This window comes from Acomys minous (assembly GCF_964271855.1).
Source record: "Acomys minous genome assembly, chromosome: 3".
Taxonomy (NCBI): domain Eukaryota; kingdom Metazoa; phylum Chordata; class Mammalia; order Rodentia; family Muridae; genus Acomys; species Acomys minous.
The window spans coordinates 83,555,207-83,575,013 of NC_140485.1; the positions used below are offsets into that span (position 1 = coordinate 83,555,207).

The 19,807-nt window shown below is 45.0% G+C and overlaps 1 protein-coding gene across 1 annotated transcript in view; it reads left to right on the plus strand.

The window, feature by feature from the left end:
• The first annotated feature begins 84 nt into the window (after positions 1 to 84).
• LOC311594393 (targeting protein for Xklp2-like) overlaps positions 85 to 19,807 on the plus strand; it is a 31,361-nt gene continuing 11,638 nt past the window's right edge. The window contains exons 1-2 of the mRNA XM_084776029.1: positions 85 to 365; positions 18,270 to 18,392. Of these exons, the coding sequence (XP_084632155.1) occupies positions 359 to 365; positions 18,270 to 18,392 (130 nt within the window). The 5' untranslated portion in view covers positions 85 to 358. The remainder of the gene's footprint in view (positions 366 to 18,269; positions 18,393 to 19,807) is intronic.

Sequence of the window (19,807 nt, forward strand, 5' to 3'; positions counted from 1 at the left end):
GTGGGTGCTGGGAGCCCTACTCAGGTCTTTTGGAAGAGAGGCCCATACTTACTTATTTTCTTTCTTTCCTTCGTTCGTTTTTTCTTCTCCAGCAAAGGTTCTGTGTAGCCTTTGCTGTCTGAACTCACTCTATACACCAGGTTGGCCTTGAACTCGCAGAGATCCGCCTGCCTCTGCCTGGGATTAAAGGCGTGAGCCACCACACCTGGCCTGAGAGGCCCAAACTCTTAATTACTGACCCAAGCCTCCAGTTCTTTTTTTTTTTGGACTTTGTTTTGGTGTTCTGAGACAGTGTCTCACTATGTAGCCCTGCCTGGCCTGGAGCTCACAGCGATCTGCCTGCCTCCGGAGCGCAGCGATGAAAGGTGAGCGCCTCCATAACTGGCCCTTTTGTTACCTTCTATTTGGAGTCAGGGTCTCAGGCTGTGCTGAGACTGGCCGTGAGCCTGTGATTCTCCCGCTTTTACCTCCTGAGTAGTTAGTATCGCAGGTCTGTGCCACCATGCCTAGCATGAACGGCATTATAGATTTTTGAGTATATTTCAAGTAAAAAGAAAGATATGAGGTATGGGGATGGGGAGTACACATACAATGTCAAATTTAGGAGATTGAGGCAGGAGAATCAGAAATTCTGGGCTAGCTTTGCCCATAAATTCAGTTCAAGGGGTCAGCACATGCCTTTAATCCCAGCACTCAGTAGGCAGAGGCAGGTGGATTGCTGTGAGTTCAAGACAAGCCTGGTCTACAAAGTGCGTCCAGCACAGCCAGGGCTACATAGAGAAACCCTGTCTTGGAAAAAAAAATTCAGTTCAAGGCCAGCCTAGCCTATATTTTTTTGGAGATTCTGCCTCAAAACAAAACAAAAAACAAGCTGTGCTTGGTGGCACATCTTATAATCCCAGCACTTGGGAGGTGGTGGCAGAAGTGTTAGGAGTTGAAGGTCATTCTCAGCAATATAGTCATTTTAAGGCTAGGCCGGGCAACGTGTGATCCTGTCTCAGAAATATGTCATGGGAGGTATGGGGAGCGGGGGAAGCCCTGAATGATTGTGTGTAGTTAATATGAACACACACAGATAAACAAAACAAACGTGGGCCAGGTATGGTAGTGGGCATCTTTAATCCCTGCACTTGAGAAGTAGAGCCAGGCAGATCTCTGTTTTTTGTTATTTTGTTTTTGTTTTTTGTTTTGAGACAGGGTTTCTGTGTGTAGCCTTGGCTCTCCTGGACTCTGTAGATCATGCTGGCCTTGAATTCCAAGCGATCCTCCTGCCTCTGCCTCCCAAGTGCTGGGATTAAAGGTGTGTGCCACCCCGCCCAGCTAACCAGGCTGATCTCTGTAAATTCAAGGCTAACTTGGTCTACCTAGAGATTTCCTGGACATCCAGGGCTAAATAGAGAGAGACACTATCTAAAAACAAACTCAGTAATGTACGAAACTTACAAGATGTGTGTGTGTGTGTGTGTGTGTGTGTGTGTGTGTGTTATTTACAGGAACATGAGTACCATGGTGTGTGTGGAGGCCAGAGAATAATTTAGGAGCTGAATTTTCTTTCACCGTAGGCAGGGATTGAACTCAGGCTCGCACGCATCTCCCTTACCCATCAAGCTGTCTCCATTGTCCTTGCTTGGCTTTTGAAATAAAGTCTTGTAGGCTGCCCTCAAATCCACTGTGTAGCCAAGGCTGCCCTCAAATCCACTGTGTAGCCGAGGCTGGCCTCCATCCTGCTGCTTCAGCACTCAAGTGCTGTGATTCCATTCATGAGGACCCCATGCCTGTCTGGAATTGGTGAGTTGCAGAAAGAACAGAACACGTTTGCTTGGCGTTTCTGGGCAGTGGTGAATTAGAGCAAATGTCCAGTGTGTCCTGTGTTGACTTTTGAATGTTTAGATGGTGAGGGGGTTGTTTTGGACTTTAAATTGGCCCAACCTTGGAAGCTACATAGATCTGTTTCTGTAAACAGATCCGATTTCAACATAGAAGTTAGCAACTGTGGAAACAAAGTCCATTAGACTTTCTTCAGATTTAGTTTGTACATTTGATTACTAGTCAGAACTAGATGTTGGATATGTTGCCATTTGCTAACTCTAGTTCCTTATGTACAAAGGGAAAATGAAGATGGTAAAATGAAAATATGTGTCAATGTATGAGATCACTTACCCCTAGGAAAGCGTTCGTGAGGAAGTGGCATTGCATGGATGGGGTTATTTTAACTGATTGTTCTAATGAAGCATTGGCTTCTGTGTACTCTCTTGAATTCCCAGCGGGTTAGCTTGTGCTTTCCTCTCTGTCTCAGTGGTGAGGGGCTCCAGCTTCTAGCACATCCATGTGTTTTGCTAGGAGCTGCTAGCCTGCAATTTCAGGCCCGCTTAGAATGCGCTCTGCCGCTCCCCACCTCTTCTAACCTGCCCCTTTTGATTTATAGTGCTTGTCAAGGCTGCTTATTTTTGGTTTGAGGATGAGTGAAGAGAGACGAGAGGCCACAAGAGGCTAATTTCAGATGAATGTAGAAACAGGTTACATTGCTTCTTCTGCGACCTTCCTCATGTGCATTTTTCTCCATTTATTTCCCCTTTTCACCCATTTCTTCCCCAGAAATTGTTTTGTTTTGTTTTGTTTTGTTTCTTTCCAGTCATTGATTCTCTGTATAGCTCTAGCTGCCCAAAAACTCACTCTGTAGACCAGGCTGACCTGTGCCTCCAAACACCTGGGATTAAAGGCGTGTCCCACCACCATGCCTGGTTTAGATGACTTTTTAATCTGTAGGTTTCTTTAGATCTCACTGCTCTCAGCAGCCTTCACTGACCCTCCTTCACCCAGGTCGCTGCTCTTCCTGAGTACTCACTTTTATGTGTTTTTAGGAAAAGGAGCCCCCTGTGTCTGTTCTTGGTTTGTTTGTTTGCTTGTTTGTTTCAAGGCAAGGTTTCTCTGTGTAGCCTTGGCTGACTGGGAATTTGTAGACCAGGCTGACCTGGAAGTCACAGAGCTCCTGAGTGCTGAGATTAAAGGGGTGCACTACCATGCCCGCCTTTTTGTCTGTTTCTTAAGGAAAAGGATTACACATATATGTATCTTTTCAGTGTTTATTTTGGGAAGCAGCAAATGGGCTCTATGATATGATACTGGTTTTTGTTATTTGTTTTTTCCCAAAGACAGAGTTTCTCTGTGTAGCCTTGGCTTTCCTGGACTCATAGATCCCTGTTCTCTGGAAGAACAGACAGACCCAGACTTTTCCCCCCTCAGATTTCCTGTAAGGTTATATTATTTTTCATTTCTTTCTTTTTATTTATTTAATTTTCATTTACATATTTTGTTGAGACAGGGACTTATTTTATAGCCCTTGCTGGCCTGGATTTTGCTGTGTAGATCAGGCTGGCCTCGAACTCAGAGATCCATCCACCTGCCTTTGCCTCCCAGTGCTGGGATTAAAGTGCCACCAAGCCCAGCTTTTTATTTTATTTATTTATTTATTTATTTTTCTTTTTCCAGACAGGGTTTCTCTGTGTAGCCTTGTCTGTCCTGGATTCACTTTGTAGACCGGACTGGCGTCGAACTCAGAGATGTGAGATCTGCCTGTCTCTGCCTCCTGAGTGATGGGATTAAGGGTGTGCATCACCAAGCCCGACTGCTAAATAATACTATATTCCTGAGAATATTTGTAGTTTTTTCAGTAGTCTGTAATGTGGTAGTTTCAGATACTTTTGAAATATGAAGCTAATTCTCTTGCTTGGCAGCTTGATTTCGCTAAGGGGGTGTGCTTGATGCGTCTGCGTCTGCCTTTTCCCCCCTTCAGTGAAACCTGTTGACAGAAACTCAATCGTGGTTAAGGGGTGCAGGAAGGATCTTGTTCCCACCGTTCATGGGGTCTCCCTTAACCAGCTGCCCTTAGCTTTGACCTGTGCGGTATCCCACCAGCTTCAAGAGACGTTCATGTTTTGACATCCTAGTATTTGTTGTTTGCGGTGAGGCAGTGCTGTGAAACCATCTTGCTTTAGCAGTTACTTTGCTCTGTGTCCTGGCCCTCCTCCTCTCCTGTTTATTTTCTCACTGAGCTACATCCCCAACCCTACTTTTGGTTTTCTTCATATGTTTTGTCAGCCTTTAGCAAAGAGGATGGGAGTTCTCAAGGGATAACTGATACATATTTGTTAATTTGCTCCCACTTTGAGCAGAGACTGGTTGATTCTCCCACCCCCACCCCCACCCCAACAGGGTTTCTCTGTGTAGCCTTGGCTGTCTGGACTTGCTTTGTGGATCCACCTGTCTCTGTCTCCCTGAGAGCTGGGATTACAGGTGTGACCTACCAAGCCTGGCTGAGACAGGGTGTTTTTAATTGTTGGAGACAGAGTCTCATTTTGTAGCCCAGGATGACTTCAAATGTGAGTTAGTTCTCTTGCCTCAGGTTCTCAAGTGCGGTGCCTGCTGCTTTTACAGAGGACACAGGTTTGGTTTCTTTCTGTTTGCTTTTTTTTTTCTTCTTTTTTTGAGACAGGGTTTCTCTGTGTAGCCTTGGCTGTCCTGGATTCACTTTGTAGACCGGACTGGCGTCGAACTCAGAGATGTGAGATCTGCCTGTCTCTGCCTCCTGAGTGATGGGATTAAGGGTGTGCATCACCAAGCCCAATTGCTAAATAATACTATATTCCTGAGAATATTTGTAGTTTTTTCAGTAGTCTGTAATGTGGTAGTTTCAGATACTTTTGAAATATGAAGCTAATTCTCTTGCTTGGCAGCTTGATTTCGCTAAGGGGGTGTGCTTGATGCGTCTGCGTCTGCCTTTTCCCCCCTTCAGTGAAACCTGTTGACAGAAACTCAATCGTGGTTAAGGGGTGCAGGAAGGATCTTGTTCCCACCGTTCATGGGGTCTCCCTTAACCAGCTGCCCTTAGCTTTGACCTGTGCGGTATCCCACCAGCTTCAAGAGACCTTCATGTTTGCCGTTTTGACATCCTAGTATTTGTTGTTTGCGGTGAGGCAGTGCTGTGAAACCATCTTGCTTTAGCAGTTACTTTGTTCTGTGTCCTGGCCCTCCTCCTCTCCTGTTTATTTTCTCACTGAGCTACATCCCCAACCCTACTTTTGGTTTTCTTCATATGTTTTGTCAGACTTTAGCAAAGAGGATGGGAGTTCTCAAGGGATAACTGATACATATTTGTTAATTTGCTCCCACTTTGAGCAGAGACTGGGTGATTCCCCCACCCCCCCCCAACCCCAACAGGGTTTCTCTGTGTAGCCTTGGCTGTCTGGACTTGCTTTGTGGATCCACCTGTCTCTGTCTCCCTGAGAGCTGGGATTACAGGTGTGACCTACCAAGCCTGGCTGAGACAGGGTGTTTTTAATTGTTGGAGACAGAGTCTCATTTTGTAGCCCAGGATGACTTCAAATGTGAGTTAGTTCTCTTGCCTCAGGTTCTCAAGTGCGGTGCCTGCTGCTTTTACAGAGGACACAGGTTTGGTTTCTTTCTGTTTGCTTTTTTTTTCTTCTTTTTTTGAGACAGGGTTTCTCTGTGTAGCCTTGGCTGTCCTGGATTCACTTTGTAGACCAGGCGGGCGTCGAACTCAGAGATGTGAGATCTGCCTGTCTCTGCCTCCTGAGTGATGGGATTAAGGGTGTGCATCACCAAGCCCGACTGCTAAATAATACTATATTCCTGAGAATATTTGTAGTTTTTTCAGTAGTCTGTAATGTGGTAGTTTCAGATACTTTTGAAATATGAAGCTAATTCTCTTGCTTGGCAGCTTGATTTCGCTAAGGGGGTGTGCTTGATGCGTCTGCGTCTGCCTTTCCCCCCCTTCAGTGAAACCTGTTGACAGAAACTCAATCGTGGTTAAGGGGTGCAGGAAGGATCTTGTTCCCACCGTTCATGGGGTCTCCCTTAACCAGCTGCCCTTAGCTTTGACCTCTGCGGTATCCCACCAGCTTCAAGAGACGTTCATGTTTGCTGTTTTGACATCCTAGTATTTGTTGTTTGCGGTGAGGCAGTGCTGTGAAACCATCTTGCTTTAGCAGTTACTTTGCTCTGTGTCCTGGCCCTCCTCCTCTCCTGTTTATTTTCTCACTGAGCTACATCCCCAACCCTACTTTTGGTTTTCTTCATATGTTTTGTCAGCCTTTAGCAAAGAGGATGGGAGTTCTCAAGGGATAACTGATACATATTTGTTAATTTGCTCCCACTTTGAGCAGAGACTGGGTGATTCCCCCCCACCCCCACCCCCACCCCAACAGGGTTTCTCTGTGTATCCTTGGCTGTCTGGACTTGCTTTGTGGATCCACCTGTCTCTGTCTCCCTGAGAGCTGGGATTACAGGTGTGACCTACCAAGCCTGGCTGAGACAGGGTATTTTTAATTGTTGGAGACAGAGTCTCATTTTGTAGCCCAGGATGACTTCAAATGTGAGTTAGTTCTCTTGCCTCAGGTTCTCAAGTGCGGTGCCTGCTGCTTTTACAGAGGACACAGGTTTGGTTTCTTTCTGTTTGCTTTTTTTTTTTCTTCTTTTTTTGAGACAGGGTTTCTCTGTGTAGCCTTGGCTGCCCTGGATTCACTTTGTAGACCGGGCTGGCGTCGAACTCAGAGATGTGAGATCTGCCTGTCTCTGCCTCCTGAGTGATGGGATTAAGGGTGTGCATCACCAAGCCCGACTGCTAAATAATACTATATTCCTGAGAATATTTGTAGTTTTTTCAGTAGTCTGTAATGTGGTAGTTTCAGATACTTTTGAAATATGAAGCTAATTCTCTTGCTTGGCAGCTTGATTTCGCTAAGGGGGTGTGCTTGATGCGTCTGCATCTGCCTTTTCCCCCCTTCAGTGAAACCTGTTGACAGAAACTCAATCATGGTTAAGGGGTGCAGGAAGGATCTTGTTCCCACCGTTCATGGGGTCTCCCTTAACCAGCTGCCCTTAGCTTTGACCTGTGCGGTATCCCACCAGCTTCAAGAGACGTTCATGTTTGCTGTTTTGACATCCTAGTATTTGTTGTTTGCGGTGAGGCAGTGCTGTGAAACCATCTTGCTTTAGCAGTTACTTTGCTCTGTGTCCTGGCCCTCCTCCTCTCCTGTTTATTTTCTCACTGAGCTACATCCCCAACCCTACTTTGGTTTTCTTCATATGTTTTGTCAGCCTTTAGCAAAGAGGATGGGAGTTCTCAAGGGATAACTGATACATATTTGTTAATTTGCTCCCACTTTGAGCAGAGACTGGGTGATTCCCCCCCCACCCCCACCCCAACAGGGTTTCTCTGTGTAGCCTTGGCTGTCTGGACTTGCTTTGTGGATCCACCTGTCTCTGTCTCCCTGAGAGCTGGGATTACAGGTGTGACCTACCAAGCCTGGGTGAGACAGGGAGACAGCCTCTGACTCCCGAGTGCTGGCATTAAAGGCATGCGCCACCATGCCTAGCTGAGGACCCAGGTGTGAATCTCAACCCCTACATGGTACTTCATAACCATCTGTAACTCCAGTCCCAGGGCATGTGATGCCCTCTTCTGACTTCTGTAGCTACCAGGCACACATGTGGTGCACATACATACATGCAGGTAAAACACTCATGCAGGTTAAAAAAAAAAGATGGGACTGGAAAGATGGCTTAGCAATTAAGAGCATTGACTGTTCTTTCAGAGGTCTTGAGTTCAGTTTCCAGCATCCACATGGTGGGTCACAGCTATCTATAATGGGATCTGATGCTCTCTTCTGACATACATGAAGCCAGAACACTCATATATGTAAAACACATAAATGAATATTTTTAAAAATATATCTGTACTAGGAAGAATATGTAATGTTTTGGTTAAGTCAAGTTAAAGGTCAATTTATGGACCATAAAAAGGGGAAGCATTATTTCTAAAAACTAACTGATTAGAAATTACTTTCAGGATGGCTAGTGGTGGCGCAGCCTTTAATCCCAGCACCCGGGAGGCAGAGGCAGGCGGGTCTCTGCTCGTTCCAGGAGCCTGGCTTACACAGCAAGTCCAGGACAGCCAAGGCTATCATAGAGAAACCCTGTCTCCAAAAACAAACCAAAACAAACAATAACAACAATGCAAAAATTATTATCAGATTATCAAGAATATTTAGCAAAAATTCTAGGAATTCCAGTGTTTTTTGAAGTGCAAATTCAGAGGAAAATAAATGTTGTTCAGTCTGCTAGCCTCTTCAGTGTAAAGGTAAACGTTATATAATAATAAAAGCATGGCCGGTTCTGGTGGCGCAGGCCGGTAGGATTTGCTGAAGGAGGCAGAGGCAGGAGGATCTGGAGTTCGAGGCCAGCCTGGGATACACATTAAAAATAAATAAATAAAAATAAATAAATAAAGCATGTTTCCAGAGAACACAAAAGCTTTATAGCGCAGTCTCTCCTACTGCACGACTCTCAGGAATATGTTGCCTTTTTCCTTTTTTGTTTTTTGAAATCACTGAGGCCCAGACAGAAGGACAGAGTCCAGTCAGAGACCAACCCCCACCAAAACACACACATACACACACACACACACACACACACACACACACACACACACACACACACACACACACACACACACCCTCTCTCTCTCTCTTTCTCTGCTCAAAGAAAAAAGTGATGGGCTAGATTTGAACACTTTTCAGGCATGTGGGTTTGGTTTTGTTTTGTTTAGCAGAATGCTTTGGTGGAATCAAGGTGACACTCCCATCCCCACTCCTGTTTATTTGTTGATGTTGTTTCCTACTTTGTTTGTTTTCTTGAGATAGGGTTTCTTTGGGCAGCTCCAGTTCTCCTGGAACTTGCTCTGTAGACCAGGCTGCCCTCACACTCAGAGACTGGCCTGCCTCTGCCTACTGCTGAGATTGAAGGCCTGAATTACTATCTCCTGGCTTTTTTGTTTGTTTTTTTGTTTTTTGTTTTTTCAAGACAGGGTTTCTCTGTGTAGCCCGGACTGTCCTGGACTCACTTTGTAGACCAGGCTGGCCTCGAACTCATAGCGATCCACCAGCCTCTGCCTCCCAAGTGTTAGGATTAAAGGCATGCTCCACCACACCCGGCTCTCCTGGCTTTTTTGTTTCTTTGTTGTTGTTGTTTTGAGACAAGGTCTCATTGTGCAGCTCTGGCTGTCTTGAACTCACTATGTAGAACAGGCTGGCTTGAGATGATGCCTGCCTTGGCATTTTTTTGAGTGCCACACCTAGCTTGAGTTAGGGTTTATCAAGAGGGAGGTTTAATATAGGTTTAAACATGGTATTAAGGGCTGGAGAGATGGCTTAGAGGTTAAGGGCACTGGCTGCTCCTCCAGAGGTCCTGAGCTCAATTCCCAGCAACCACATGGTGGCTCACAACCATCTATAATGTGATCTGATGCCATCTTCTGGCCTGCAGGTGTACATGCAGGAGAGCACTGTATACATAATAATAAATAAATATTAAAAAAAAAAACAGGAATGGGGAGGCCTGGTGGCACTCAGAGGAAGGATAGCAGGCTACGAAGAAGAGACTTGATACCCTATGAGCATATACAGGGGGAGGAGGTCCTCCTCAGTCACTGTCATAGGGGAGGGGAGTAAGGGGAAAATGGGAGGGAGGGAGGAATGGGAGGATACAAGGGATGGGATAACAATTGAGATGTAATATGAATAAATCAATAAAATATATTAAAAAAGAGAAAGAAAGTGTAAAACAAACAAACAAAAAAGTCCCTTGACTCGCTGGGTGGTGGTGGCACACGCCTATAATCCCAGCACTCAGGAGGCAGAGTCCAGGATGGCCAAGGCTACACAGAGAAACCCTAGGGGGGGCGGGGAACATCCCCTGACTCAGCATCATAAGAATTATTTTAGAGAAAAAAGTAATAAATACGTAAAGAATGTTGAACATTAGCTATAAGAATTTCTTCTAGAAGGTTGGTATTAAGAGTAAAAGGGGAAGCCGGGTGGTGGTGGCGCACGGCTTTAATCCCAGCACTCAGGAGGCAGAGGCAGGTGGATCGCTGTGAGTTCGAGGCCAGCCTGGTCTACAAAGTGAGTCCAGGACAGCCAAGGCTACACAGAGAGACCCTGTCTCAAAAAACTAAAAAACCAAAACCAAAACCAAAAACAAAAAAAGAGTAAAAGGGGGCTTGAGAGGTGGCTCAGCAGTTAAGAACGTGGCTGCTTTTCCAGAGGAGCTGGGTTTGAGTTCCTGAAAGTCACATGGCAGCTAAGTTCCAGGTGAATCTTACCACATTTTCTGGTCTCTGCAGACACTACATACCCAGACATACAAGCGTACAAAATATCCATACACATAAATTAGAAATTGTTAAGAATTCCAAAATAAATAAAAGAAAAAAGAAAAAGAAAAGAGGTTTAAGTAAAGGTCAAAAAGTATCTTATCCTAGAGTGACGCCAGCATCTCTAGAGAGTTGCTGGACTCACAGTGTGTAGAGGGCTCAGTGTGGTTGTGGTGCGTCACATTCCGGCCTCTTCCTTCCCCAGCTCTGCTTGTCTTCATTAGAGCCCTGGCTGGGAACTGTTCCCAGTGACCTCAGTTAGCTATGGAGAGCATTTGAATCCAAGATTTTCCCATGTCTTTCAGCATAGTTGTTCAAAAGAACAGAAAGTGACCTTTTTCATGCAGAGAATTGTAATATTGCCAGAGAAGTTATTCACTAGTGATTTTGTTTTGTTTTATTTTTTAAGCTTTTATATACTATACATACATGGTATGGATTGTGCGTGTATGGTTATACAGCAAGTTTTAGGCCAGTCTGTGCTGTATAATTTCCTGTCCTTACCCCACCCCCCCAGCAGCAACAACAAACACCTGGGGGTCATGCTGCACGGCTTTAATCCCAGCGCTCTGGAGGCAGAGGCTAACTAACCTGGGGGTCATGCTGCACGGCTTTAATCCCAGCGCTCTGGAGGCAGAGGCTAGCCAATGAGCTTCTGAGGCCAGGCTGTTGTACAGATCAAGTTCCAGGCAACCCAGGGCTACACAGTGAGACTCTGTCTAAAATAAAAACAAAATCAAAACACAAGAACAAAAACAAATTAATAAATAAAAATCCAGCAGCAAAAACAAAACAAAGACACAGCAAAAGCCCAAACCCCAAGATAAAACAAACAAATCCTTGAATAATGAAAGAGGAAATGAAGGTGAGTGAAAAGTTTAGACTGGTATAACAGAGGGCCGTCTTCAGGCCAGAAGATCACGGAAAACCCACGGAAGACAAACAGCAGCGTTACCTTGTATAGAAACGGAGACCTGCCACTCCTAACATGCTCATTCCTACAGTGGGATGAGGAGTGTCAGAGGGTGTGCTGCAGCTGGGAGACAGCTCCTTACACACGGGGTACTGAGCAGCTCTTTCATCTCTGGTCCTTAGTGTCATCTTCTAGCATGAGGACAGTAAGTGATGCTCTACAAGGTTGACAGATTTAGCACCTAAAACAACCTGGCATCCCTATGTTTGTTTAAGCTGCAATTTTAGTGCTGTTACGTGGTTTTTGGTAAACCTGTTTGTTTTAATGAATTATATCTATAAGCTGCAAAAATTAGGTGTTACCAGCTGGCCATGGTGGTACACACCCTTAAGCCCAGCACTCAGGAGGCAGAGACAGGCGGATCTCTGAGTTTGATTGAGTTCCAGGATAGTCAGGGCTACACAGAGAAACCCTGTCTTGAAAAATAACAAAAATCTGATGATACTTACAGTTACTTCCAATGTGAAAGTCTCATGTTTCTACACTAAGTCCTCAATTAGAATGTTGCTATAAAGAGCTGAGGCTGTAATGAGCTCACAGGGAGCAGTTGTATGGTGTGTATAATATGCCCAATGATGTCACTGTAGAAATCAGTTATTTGTTTTTGTCTCTTTGGTCTTTTGGGTCAGGATTTCTCTGTGTAGCCTTAGCTGTCCTGGAACTAATTCTGTAGACCAGGCTGGCCTCTAACTCACAGAGATCCGCCTGCCTCTGCTTCCCAAGTGCTGGGATTAAAAGCATGGGCCACCACCGCCCGGTGAAATCTGTTATTTGTTAAAACAACTATTTCTGAGACACCGTTAAAACTCAGAAATACTTTCCACATCACTTAGTTCACTGAGAAGTTAAAGACATGCTGGCCAAACCACTGGGCAGTAATGGAGGTTGGGTGACTGAGCTCAAAATATGGTGACAGTGGTATAGTTCAGAGATATATACTGTGCAAGTTGCCAGTGTATAGAGTTGGGGCTGGGGCACTGTCATGCTCCCCATATTAGGAACACTTTCACAGTATACATTAAGATCCCCTGACTCAGCTGGGTGCTGTGGCGCATGCCTTTAATTCCAGCACTCAGGAGGCAGAGGCAGGCGGATCTCTGAGTTTGAGGCCAGCCTGGTCTATAAAGCAAGTTCAAGACAGCCAAGGCTACACAGAGAAACCCTGTCTCGAAAAACAAACAAACAAACAAACAAATACAGAATATTGAATATTAGCTATAATAAGAATTTCTTCTAGAAGGTTGGTTTTGTTTACCCCCCCCCCCATCCCCAGGGTTTTTCTATATAGTTCTGGCTGTTCTGGAACTCACTGTGTAGACCGGGCTGGCTTCAAACTTACAGAAGTGTACCTGCCTCTCCCTCCCGAGTGCTGTGATTAAAGGCGTGCACCACCACCACCCGGCCATAAAATTTACTTTTTATAGGCATTTAGAGAAAGGTAGGGGTGTGTGTGTGTGTGTGAGAGAGAGAGAGACAGAGAGAGAGACAGACAGACAGACAGACAGACAGACAGACAGACAGACAAGGATTTACTATATAGCTCTGGCACTCATTAAGTAGACCAGGTTGGACTCAAACTCACAGAGACGACCTGCTTCTATCTTCTGTGGTGTGATTAAAGGAATGCTTCAGCACTTCAGCACTCAGCTTAAAGTTTAAAAAAAATTTACTTGTGTTTGTGTGAGTGTATGCGGCACAACCCACATGAAGGTAAAATAGCCCCCAGGGGTCAGGTCTCTCCTTTCATAGGTACCAGGAACGGAGTGCATACAGGTTCTCAGGAGTTGTAGCAAAAGCCTTTACACTGAGCCACCCATCTATCCTAAGAGAAGGGATAGCGTTTAAAAAAAAAAAAGATTTATTAGGCTGGGCGTGATGGCACACGCCTTTAATTCCAGCACTCAGGAGGCAGAGGCAGGCGTATTGCTGTGAGTTCAAGGCCAGCCTGGTCTACAAAGTGAGTCCAGGACAGTCAAGGCTGCACAGAGAAATACTGTCTCAGAAAACAAAAACAACAACAACAACAAAAGATTTATTTATTAAGTATACAGTTTTTTGCTTGCATGTCCCCTGCACACCAGAAGAGGGCACCAGATCTCATTATAGGTGATTGTGAGCCACCATGTGGTTGCTGGGAATTGATCTCGGGACCTTTGGAAGAGTAGGCAGTGCTCTTAACCTCTGAGCCACCTCTCCAGCCCGAGAAGAGATAACTTTTTTTTTTTTTTTTTTTTTTTTTGGTTTTTTGAGACAGGGTCTCTCTGTGTAGCCTTGGCTGCTCTGGACTCACTTTATAGACCAGGCTGGCCTTGAACTCACAGCGATCCGCCTACCTCTACCTCCCGAGTGCTGGGATTAAAGGCATGCGCCACCACGCCCGGCGAGAAGAGATAACTTTTATACAAACATTATTGTTATCTTTCAAGAGAGACTCCCTTTTTCTTTTCTTGAGACAGGGTCTTGCTATGTTAGCCATAGCTAGCCTGGACCTTGCTGTGTAGACCAAGCTGGCCTCTAGCTTTTGTAGAGTTTTCCTGTCTCTATCTTTGAGTGCTGAGGATTGCAGGCATTGTGCCGGACGCCTGTCACAGGGTGCTTTCTAGGACAAACAGGCTAGGCAATTATTTGTCAGTGAGCATGGCCTTGAGGCTACTCAGACTGCTTCAGCTATTTTGTTACCTAGATGGAGCTAGAGCAGGGTGGAGCCATGTGTGTTAAAGTCACTAGGTTTGCTGCACACAGTGGAATGCGGTTTTGTTGGCAGAGGGGCTTGGCTTGTATTTCTGACTTGTTCCTGCCTTTTGCTTATTCTGCATGTTGTGGCTTCGATGTGTATGAAGTGCTTTTGTTCAAAGGTGCCTAAGAAGTTTTTTGTTTTGTTTTCTTTTCTTCTCCCCCTCGATGTTAGAGATCAAACTCACATTCTCATGTGTACTAAATTTGCTTTTCACCACTGAGCTACACCTGTAGCCTAGGAAGAGAATTTTCCTAAAATATTTCTAAGGAATCAAAACCTATACTTGGCAAAACTGTGTCTCACCCTGTATGCGTAAGATACTCTGCTAAGCACACTGATATGCACAACTTTGAGACTGGCTTTTGTCTTGAGAACCTGCAGTCTGCCAAGAGAAGTGATTATGGAGTTAGCTGATACAAAGGTGGGCGCTCACTGTTCTAGAGGGAACACGGCCAACACTGTGGTGTGGAATTATTTATATGTAACAGGTGGACACTTGCATAGTAAGTATTTACAGATTTAGTTGAACTTGGGTAAATATTGATAGGTGTAAAAGTTAATGATGTGTTCTAGAAATTAGGTTATTAGGCAGAGCGTGCATACAAAGGTGGAGGAAGGCTTAGAAATAAGAAAATGACAGATTGAGGGAAAATTAATAATGAATGTGGCACCCAGTACTGGAGGGCATATTGTAGGCACTCATCTAACTTAGCCTTTTCTTTAAAAAGAGGAGGAGAAGCCGAGCAGCTGCCTTTCATCTCAGCACTCCAAGGCAGAGGCAGGCACATCACCGTGAGTTTGAGCCCAGCCTGGTCTACAAAGTGAGTTCAGGACAGCCAGAGTGACACAGAGAAGCCCAGTCTCAGGGGAAAAAAAAAAAGAAGAGGAAAAAGTTTGTACCCTTATTTATCTGTGTGGGTGTGCATGCAAGCCTCAGCGTATGTATGGGGGTCAGAGGACAGCTTAGAGGAGTCAGTTTTCTCTCTTGCCACCATGTGGCTTTTAGAGATCAAACTAGGTTATAAGACTTGGTGGCAGGTACTTTTACCCACTGAGCCATCTCACTAGCTCTTTTTTTCTCATTCCAAAAACTAAAGCAACCTCCCAGACAACTAACTTTAATAGGTTGATTTGAAAAAAAGCCATGGATTTACCAGATGACCTCCCCCGCACCTCTGTTTTTTTTTTTTTTTAAAGATTTATTTATTTAAGTATACAGTGTTTCACCTTCATATATGCCTGCATACCAGAAGAGGGTACCAGATTTCACTATAGATGGTTGTAAGCCACCATGTGGTTGCTGGGAATTGAACTCAGGACCTTTGGAAGAACAGGCAGTGCTCTTAACCTCTGAGCCATCTCTCTAGCCCCTCTGTTTTGTTTCTTGAGATAGGGTTTCTCTGTGTAGTTCTGGCTAACCTGGAGCTCACTCTAGGCCAGGGTCGTGTTGAACTCACAGAGATCTGCTTGCTTCTGCCTCCTGAGTGCTGGGATTACAGACATGCACCTGCCATGCCCTGACCTAGATGATTTTCTAAATTGGAATTATAAAACTGAAGTACTTGGTAGGAATCAATACTTAATATTTATGTGGAAACCTAATTTGTGTAACCATTTCTTTCCCCAGAAGGCGATCTATTGAGTAGAGTGTTAGAATCCTGGGAAGAGCCCGTTCTCCTGCACTAGTGGAACAATGTCACAAGTCACAAACACTTACTCTTTTGATGCTCCCACTGACTTTATCAATTTTTTATCTTTGGATGCTGAAGAAGAGACTGAAAATGTAGACTCGTGGTTTGGTAAGTGGCTACTTTCTCTGCTTTCCCCCGCCCCCAGTGTTTCAGGATTGGGTTTCCCTGTGTGTAGCCCTGGCAACCCTGGAACTTGCTCTTTTGAATTCAAAGATCAGCTGCCTGTGCCTTTCCAAAGCACTGTGGTTAAAGGCACGCGCCGCTGCTGTTTCTCTGTCATGTGAAGGGTTGGTCCTGTCGCGGAGGCCATGTCACGAGCAGAAGGGCTGGAAGGACGGCTCAGCAGGTAGCAGCACTGACTCTGTTTCCCAAACCAGCTCTGGCAGCTCACAGCTGTCTATGGCTCCAGTCTCAGAGAATCCAGTCTCCTCCTCAGAACTCCGCAGGCCGCAAGCATGCACATGGTGCACAGACACATATGTGGGCGAAATACCCACACATAAAAATAAATTAGTAAAACCAAACAAATTAAAAAACAAGATACTGCAAAAATGTACCTGGACTACACATTCTTTTCCACACCTTCTCACCCATGATTTAATAGAAAACAGCTAACTTTCGAACCACAGAAATCTGCTTATATTTGAAATTAGGTTTTTTGAGACAAGGTTTCAGACCGTAGCCCAGACTGGCCTAGAGCTCTGGGCCGTCTCTCCGCCTCAGGCTCAGAAGCGCTGTGTTAACAGCTGTGAGCAACCAGGCCAAACTTTTCCTTCTTGATTTTTTTCCTTCCTTCCTTTTTCTTTCTCTTCTCTTTTCTCTTCTCTTCTCTTCTCTTCTCTTCTCTTCTCTTCTCTTCTCTTCTCTTCTCTTCTCTTCTTCCCCAAGACAGAGTTTCTCTTGTAGTCTTGGTTTTCCTGGACACGTTTTCTACACTAGGGCCTTGAACTCACAGAGATCCACCTGCCTCTGTCTCCAGAGTTCTAGGATTAAAGGCATGCACCACGACTCCTAGCCGTCCTTTCTTTCTTGGTTTTGTTTGTTTGTTTGTATTTTGAGTCAGCAGCAGTGAACAAGGATGTAACCTTGGCTGTCCTAGACTCTCTTTGTAGATCAGGCTGGTCCTAGAACTCACAGGGATTTGCCTGTGTCTGCCTCCTAAAGGCTGGGATTAAAGGTGCATACCACCACTGCCTAGCTACTTTTTCCTTTCTTTCTTTCTTTCTTTCTTTCTTTCTTTCTTTCTTTCTTTCTTTCTTTCTTTCTTTTTCTAAGATTTATTTATTCTTCATACAGTATTCTGCCTGCATTGAGCCTGAACACCAGAAGAGGGCACCAGATCTCATTATAGATGGTTGTGAGCCACCATGTAGTTGCTGGGAATTGAACACAGGACCTTTGGAAGAACAGTGCTCTTAATATCTGAGCCACCTCTCCAGCCCCTAGTTTTTCTTTCTTTCGTTCGTTCTTTCTTTTTTTTATAACAAGATGGAAACATCATCTTTACTCATAATTTAAGATTACAATTCAGTTCCACAGAAACAGAAGGGAAAAAAGATAATTCCAAAAAATACGGATTTTTGTGTTGTCTTTGGTGAATGGTTCTTCTGCAGGAGCCATCTCGCCAGCGCCCACCTTGTAGGTGTTACTCTGACATAACCTTGGGATAAGTGAATCCAGTGTCTGATGAGGCTTCTTCATCTTATCCTTTCTCTTGTCTCCACCTTCATTAAGAGACATTAACATTAATATGTGGTAAGAACAAAATGACCATTGTGGCTACACTTAAAATACAGAGTCCAAATGAGATGGTGTCTGGTAGTTTCTTGGGAAAGGAGTTGAGTGTTACTCTCGAGAGAGGGCTCTGTTGAAGGAAGGGTAGATCAGAGGGCCTGCTGTCCCAGAGAGGTCTGTCCATGCCGCACAGCACTGCAGCCCAAAGGTACCGCCGGCTGTCTGAAGGTTTCTTTTAACAAGTTTTCTTTATGCCCTAATATCCACAGAAAGGAGCCGTTAGCATATCAGTGTGATTCCATACAGAGTCTGGAAGGAAAAAAATAATAATTCTGAACTTAGAAAACCATCTTAGGTGTAGTGTACTTTTTCTTGTTTTCTTTCAGCTTTTCACAAGGTTATAATCAGAATCGACTGTGAGTAGTGTAGTTGTTCAGGGGTGCTGTGCTCCCCCAGCCTGACAGTGTGCTGCTGTGGGGACAGATTGTTTTTGTACCAGCTTTAGTCACAGCAGAGCCCAAGATAAAACTTGTTGAGAAAACTTTGCTCTTCTCCACTCTCAAACACCCCACACTCTATGAATATAAACTGTCCCTTGTGCTCTTGCAGTTCCTGGTGACCAAAATTCTTCAAGGGCAGCACGATGTGTTTACATGGTAGATAAGGCCAGCTAATGTCGGTGTGGCCCTCCCTGTGTCTTAACAATGGTACAGAATCTGCAACTTTCCTTCTCTGTAAGACACTAGGTGTTGCAAGTCTTCGGGATAGATTTTGCAGTCTGTTCCTGACCTATAATGCACAGTGCTAGACTGTGGTTTTGCTAACCGTGCTGGAAAGGGACTCTACTCCCCATTTTAATATGTGATTCTCCTTTGCTTTGCTTCCTGACTGGTTGTTTCACAGACGAGAAGGCCAACCTGGAGAACAGGTTTCTCGGGAGGAATGGAATAGGAGAGCCTTTTCAGGGCAAAGCTTCCCTGAGGACAGCCACGCTTCAGCAAGGCTCTGGTACACCTTTGAAGGCAGGTAAGGAGAAACAGCTTACAGGGGAGCCTTGAGGAAAGCCGGTGGCGATTAGAGCTGCAAGTCCCAGACACTGTCATTTTGGTTTGTTAGTGAAATGGATGACTTCAATTCATGGTGAATGTAGTAACAAACCATGGCTTTCCTGAGACAAGGTTCTGTGTGAGGCTCCGACTGTCCGCAGACTTGCCCTGTTTCCTATACTCTCACATGCTAAGACTGTAGGCACCACCATATCTGACTGTACTTTTTTATGTGCCTTTATTTATTTGCTGTTTTTTTTTAAGCTGTTGTTGTTTTTTTTTTCTTTGTACTTTTTGCTATGCTGGTGATTTAATGTAGGGCTTTGAGAATGGTGGGCAAATGCTTTACTACTGGGCTGCATTCTAGTCCTTAGTTTATGAGTTTTAAAAACAAATTTTCTTCCTTTTTTGGGGGTGGCGGGTTCAAGACAGGGTTCCTTTGTGTATCCCCGGCTGTCCTGGACTCTCTTTGTAGACCAGGCTGGCCTCGAATTCACAGAGATCCACCTGCCTCTGCCTCCCAAGGGCTGGGATTAGAGGCGTGGGCCACCACACCTGGCTTTATGTTTTCTTTTTAAACTACTGAATCTATTCGTGCTGCCATTGTGTGCGTCAGTGTAGGGTCACCTACTGGAGCAGCCCTGAAGAAAAGTGACGTTCCCTCTCCCGGCAGCTGTTGGCTGCCAGGGGTGGACTTCATGACCCACTTCTTCCTCCATGCTGAGGCTTCGTCTGGCTTGATCTTGGTCTTGGTCTGGTGCATAAAATCCTAGCTACTAGGAGTTCATGTGTGCAGCTGCTCTGTCCTATCTGCACAGATGTGGTCTCACTGTAGTCTTCCACTGCCTCTGGCTCTTACCCCTTATTCTATGTTGATCCCTGAGCCTTAGAGGCAGTGGTGTGAGGCCCCGTTTAGATCTGAACAGTCTACGATCTCTTGTTCTTTACACATTGACCAGTTCTGAGTCTCTGTGCTAATTACCATCCATTGCAAAAAAGAAGCCTCTCTGAGTTTTGGGTGAGGCATTAACCTATGGGTGTAAAGACAAGTACCTAGGGGCCAGTTAAATACTATGTCCACTTAGCAGAATAGTAGTAGTGGTAGGCTCTCCCCAAGCCTCCCTAGCCACAGGTTTTTGGACCTGCTAATGGTGCCAGGTATGAATTCCATTTTCTGGATGGGCTTTAAGTGCAATCAGAAAGTGGCTGGTTATTCTCCTAACATTTCTGTCACTGTTGCAGTGGTGGGCGTGTCTTGCCAGGGCCATTGTTACTGCAGCTGGCAGGGTTCACACTGCTTCCCCTTCAGCACTGAGAAAAGACTGAAAATGCAGCAGGAGGTGGTGGAGATGCAGAAAAAGAATGAAGAATTCAAGAAGCTTTCTCTCGCAGGGC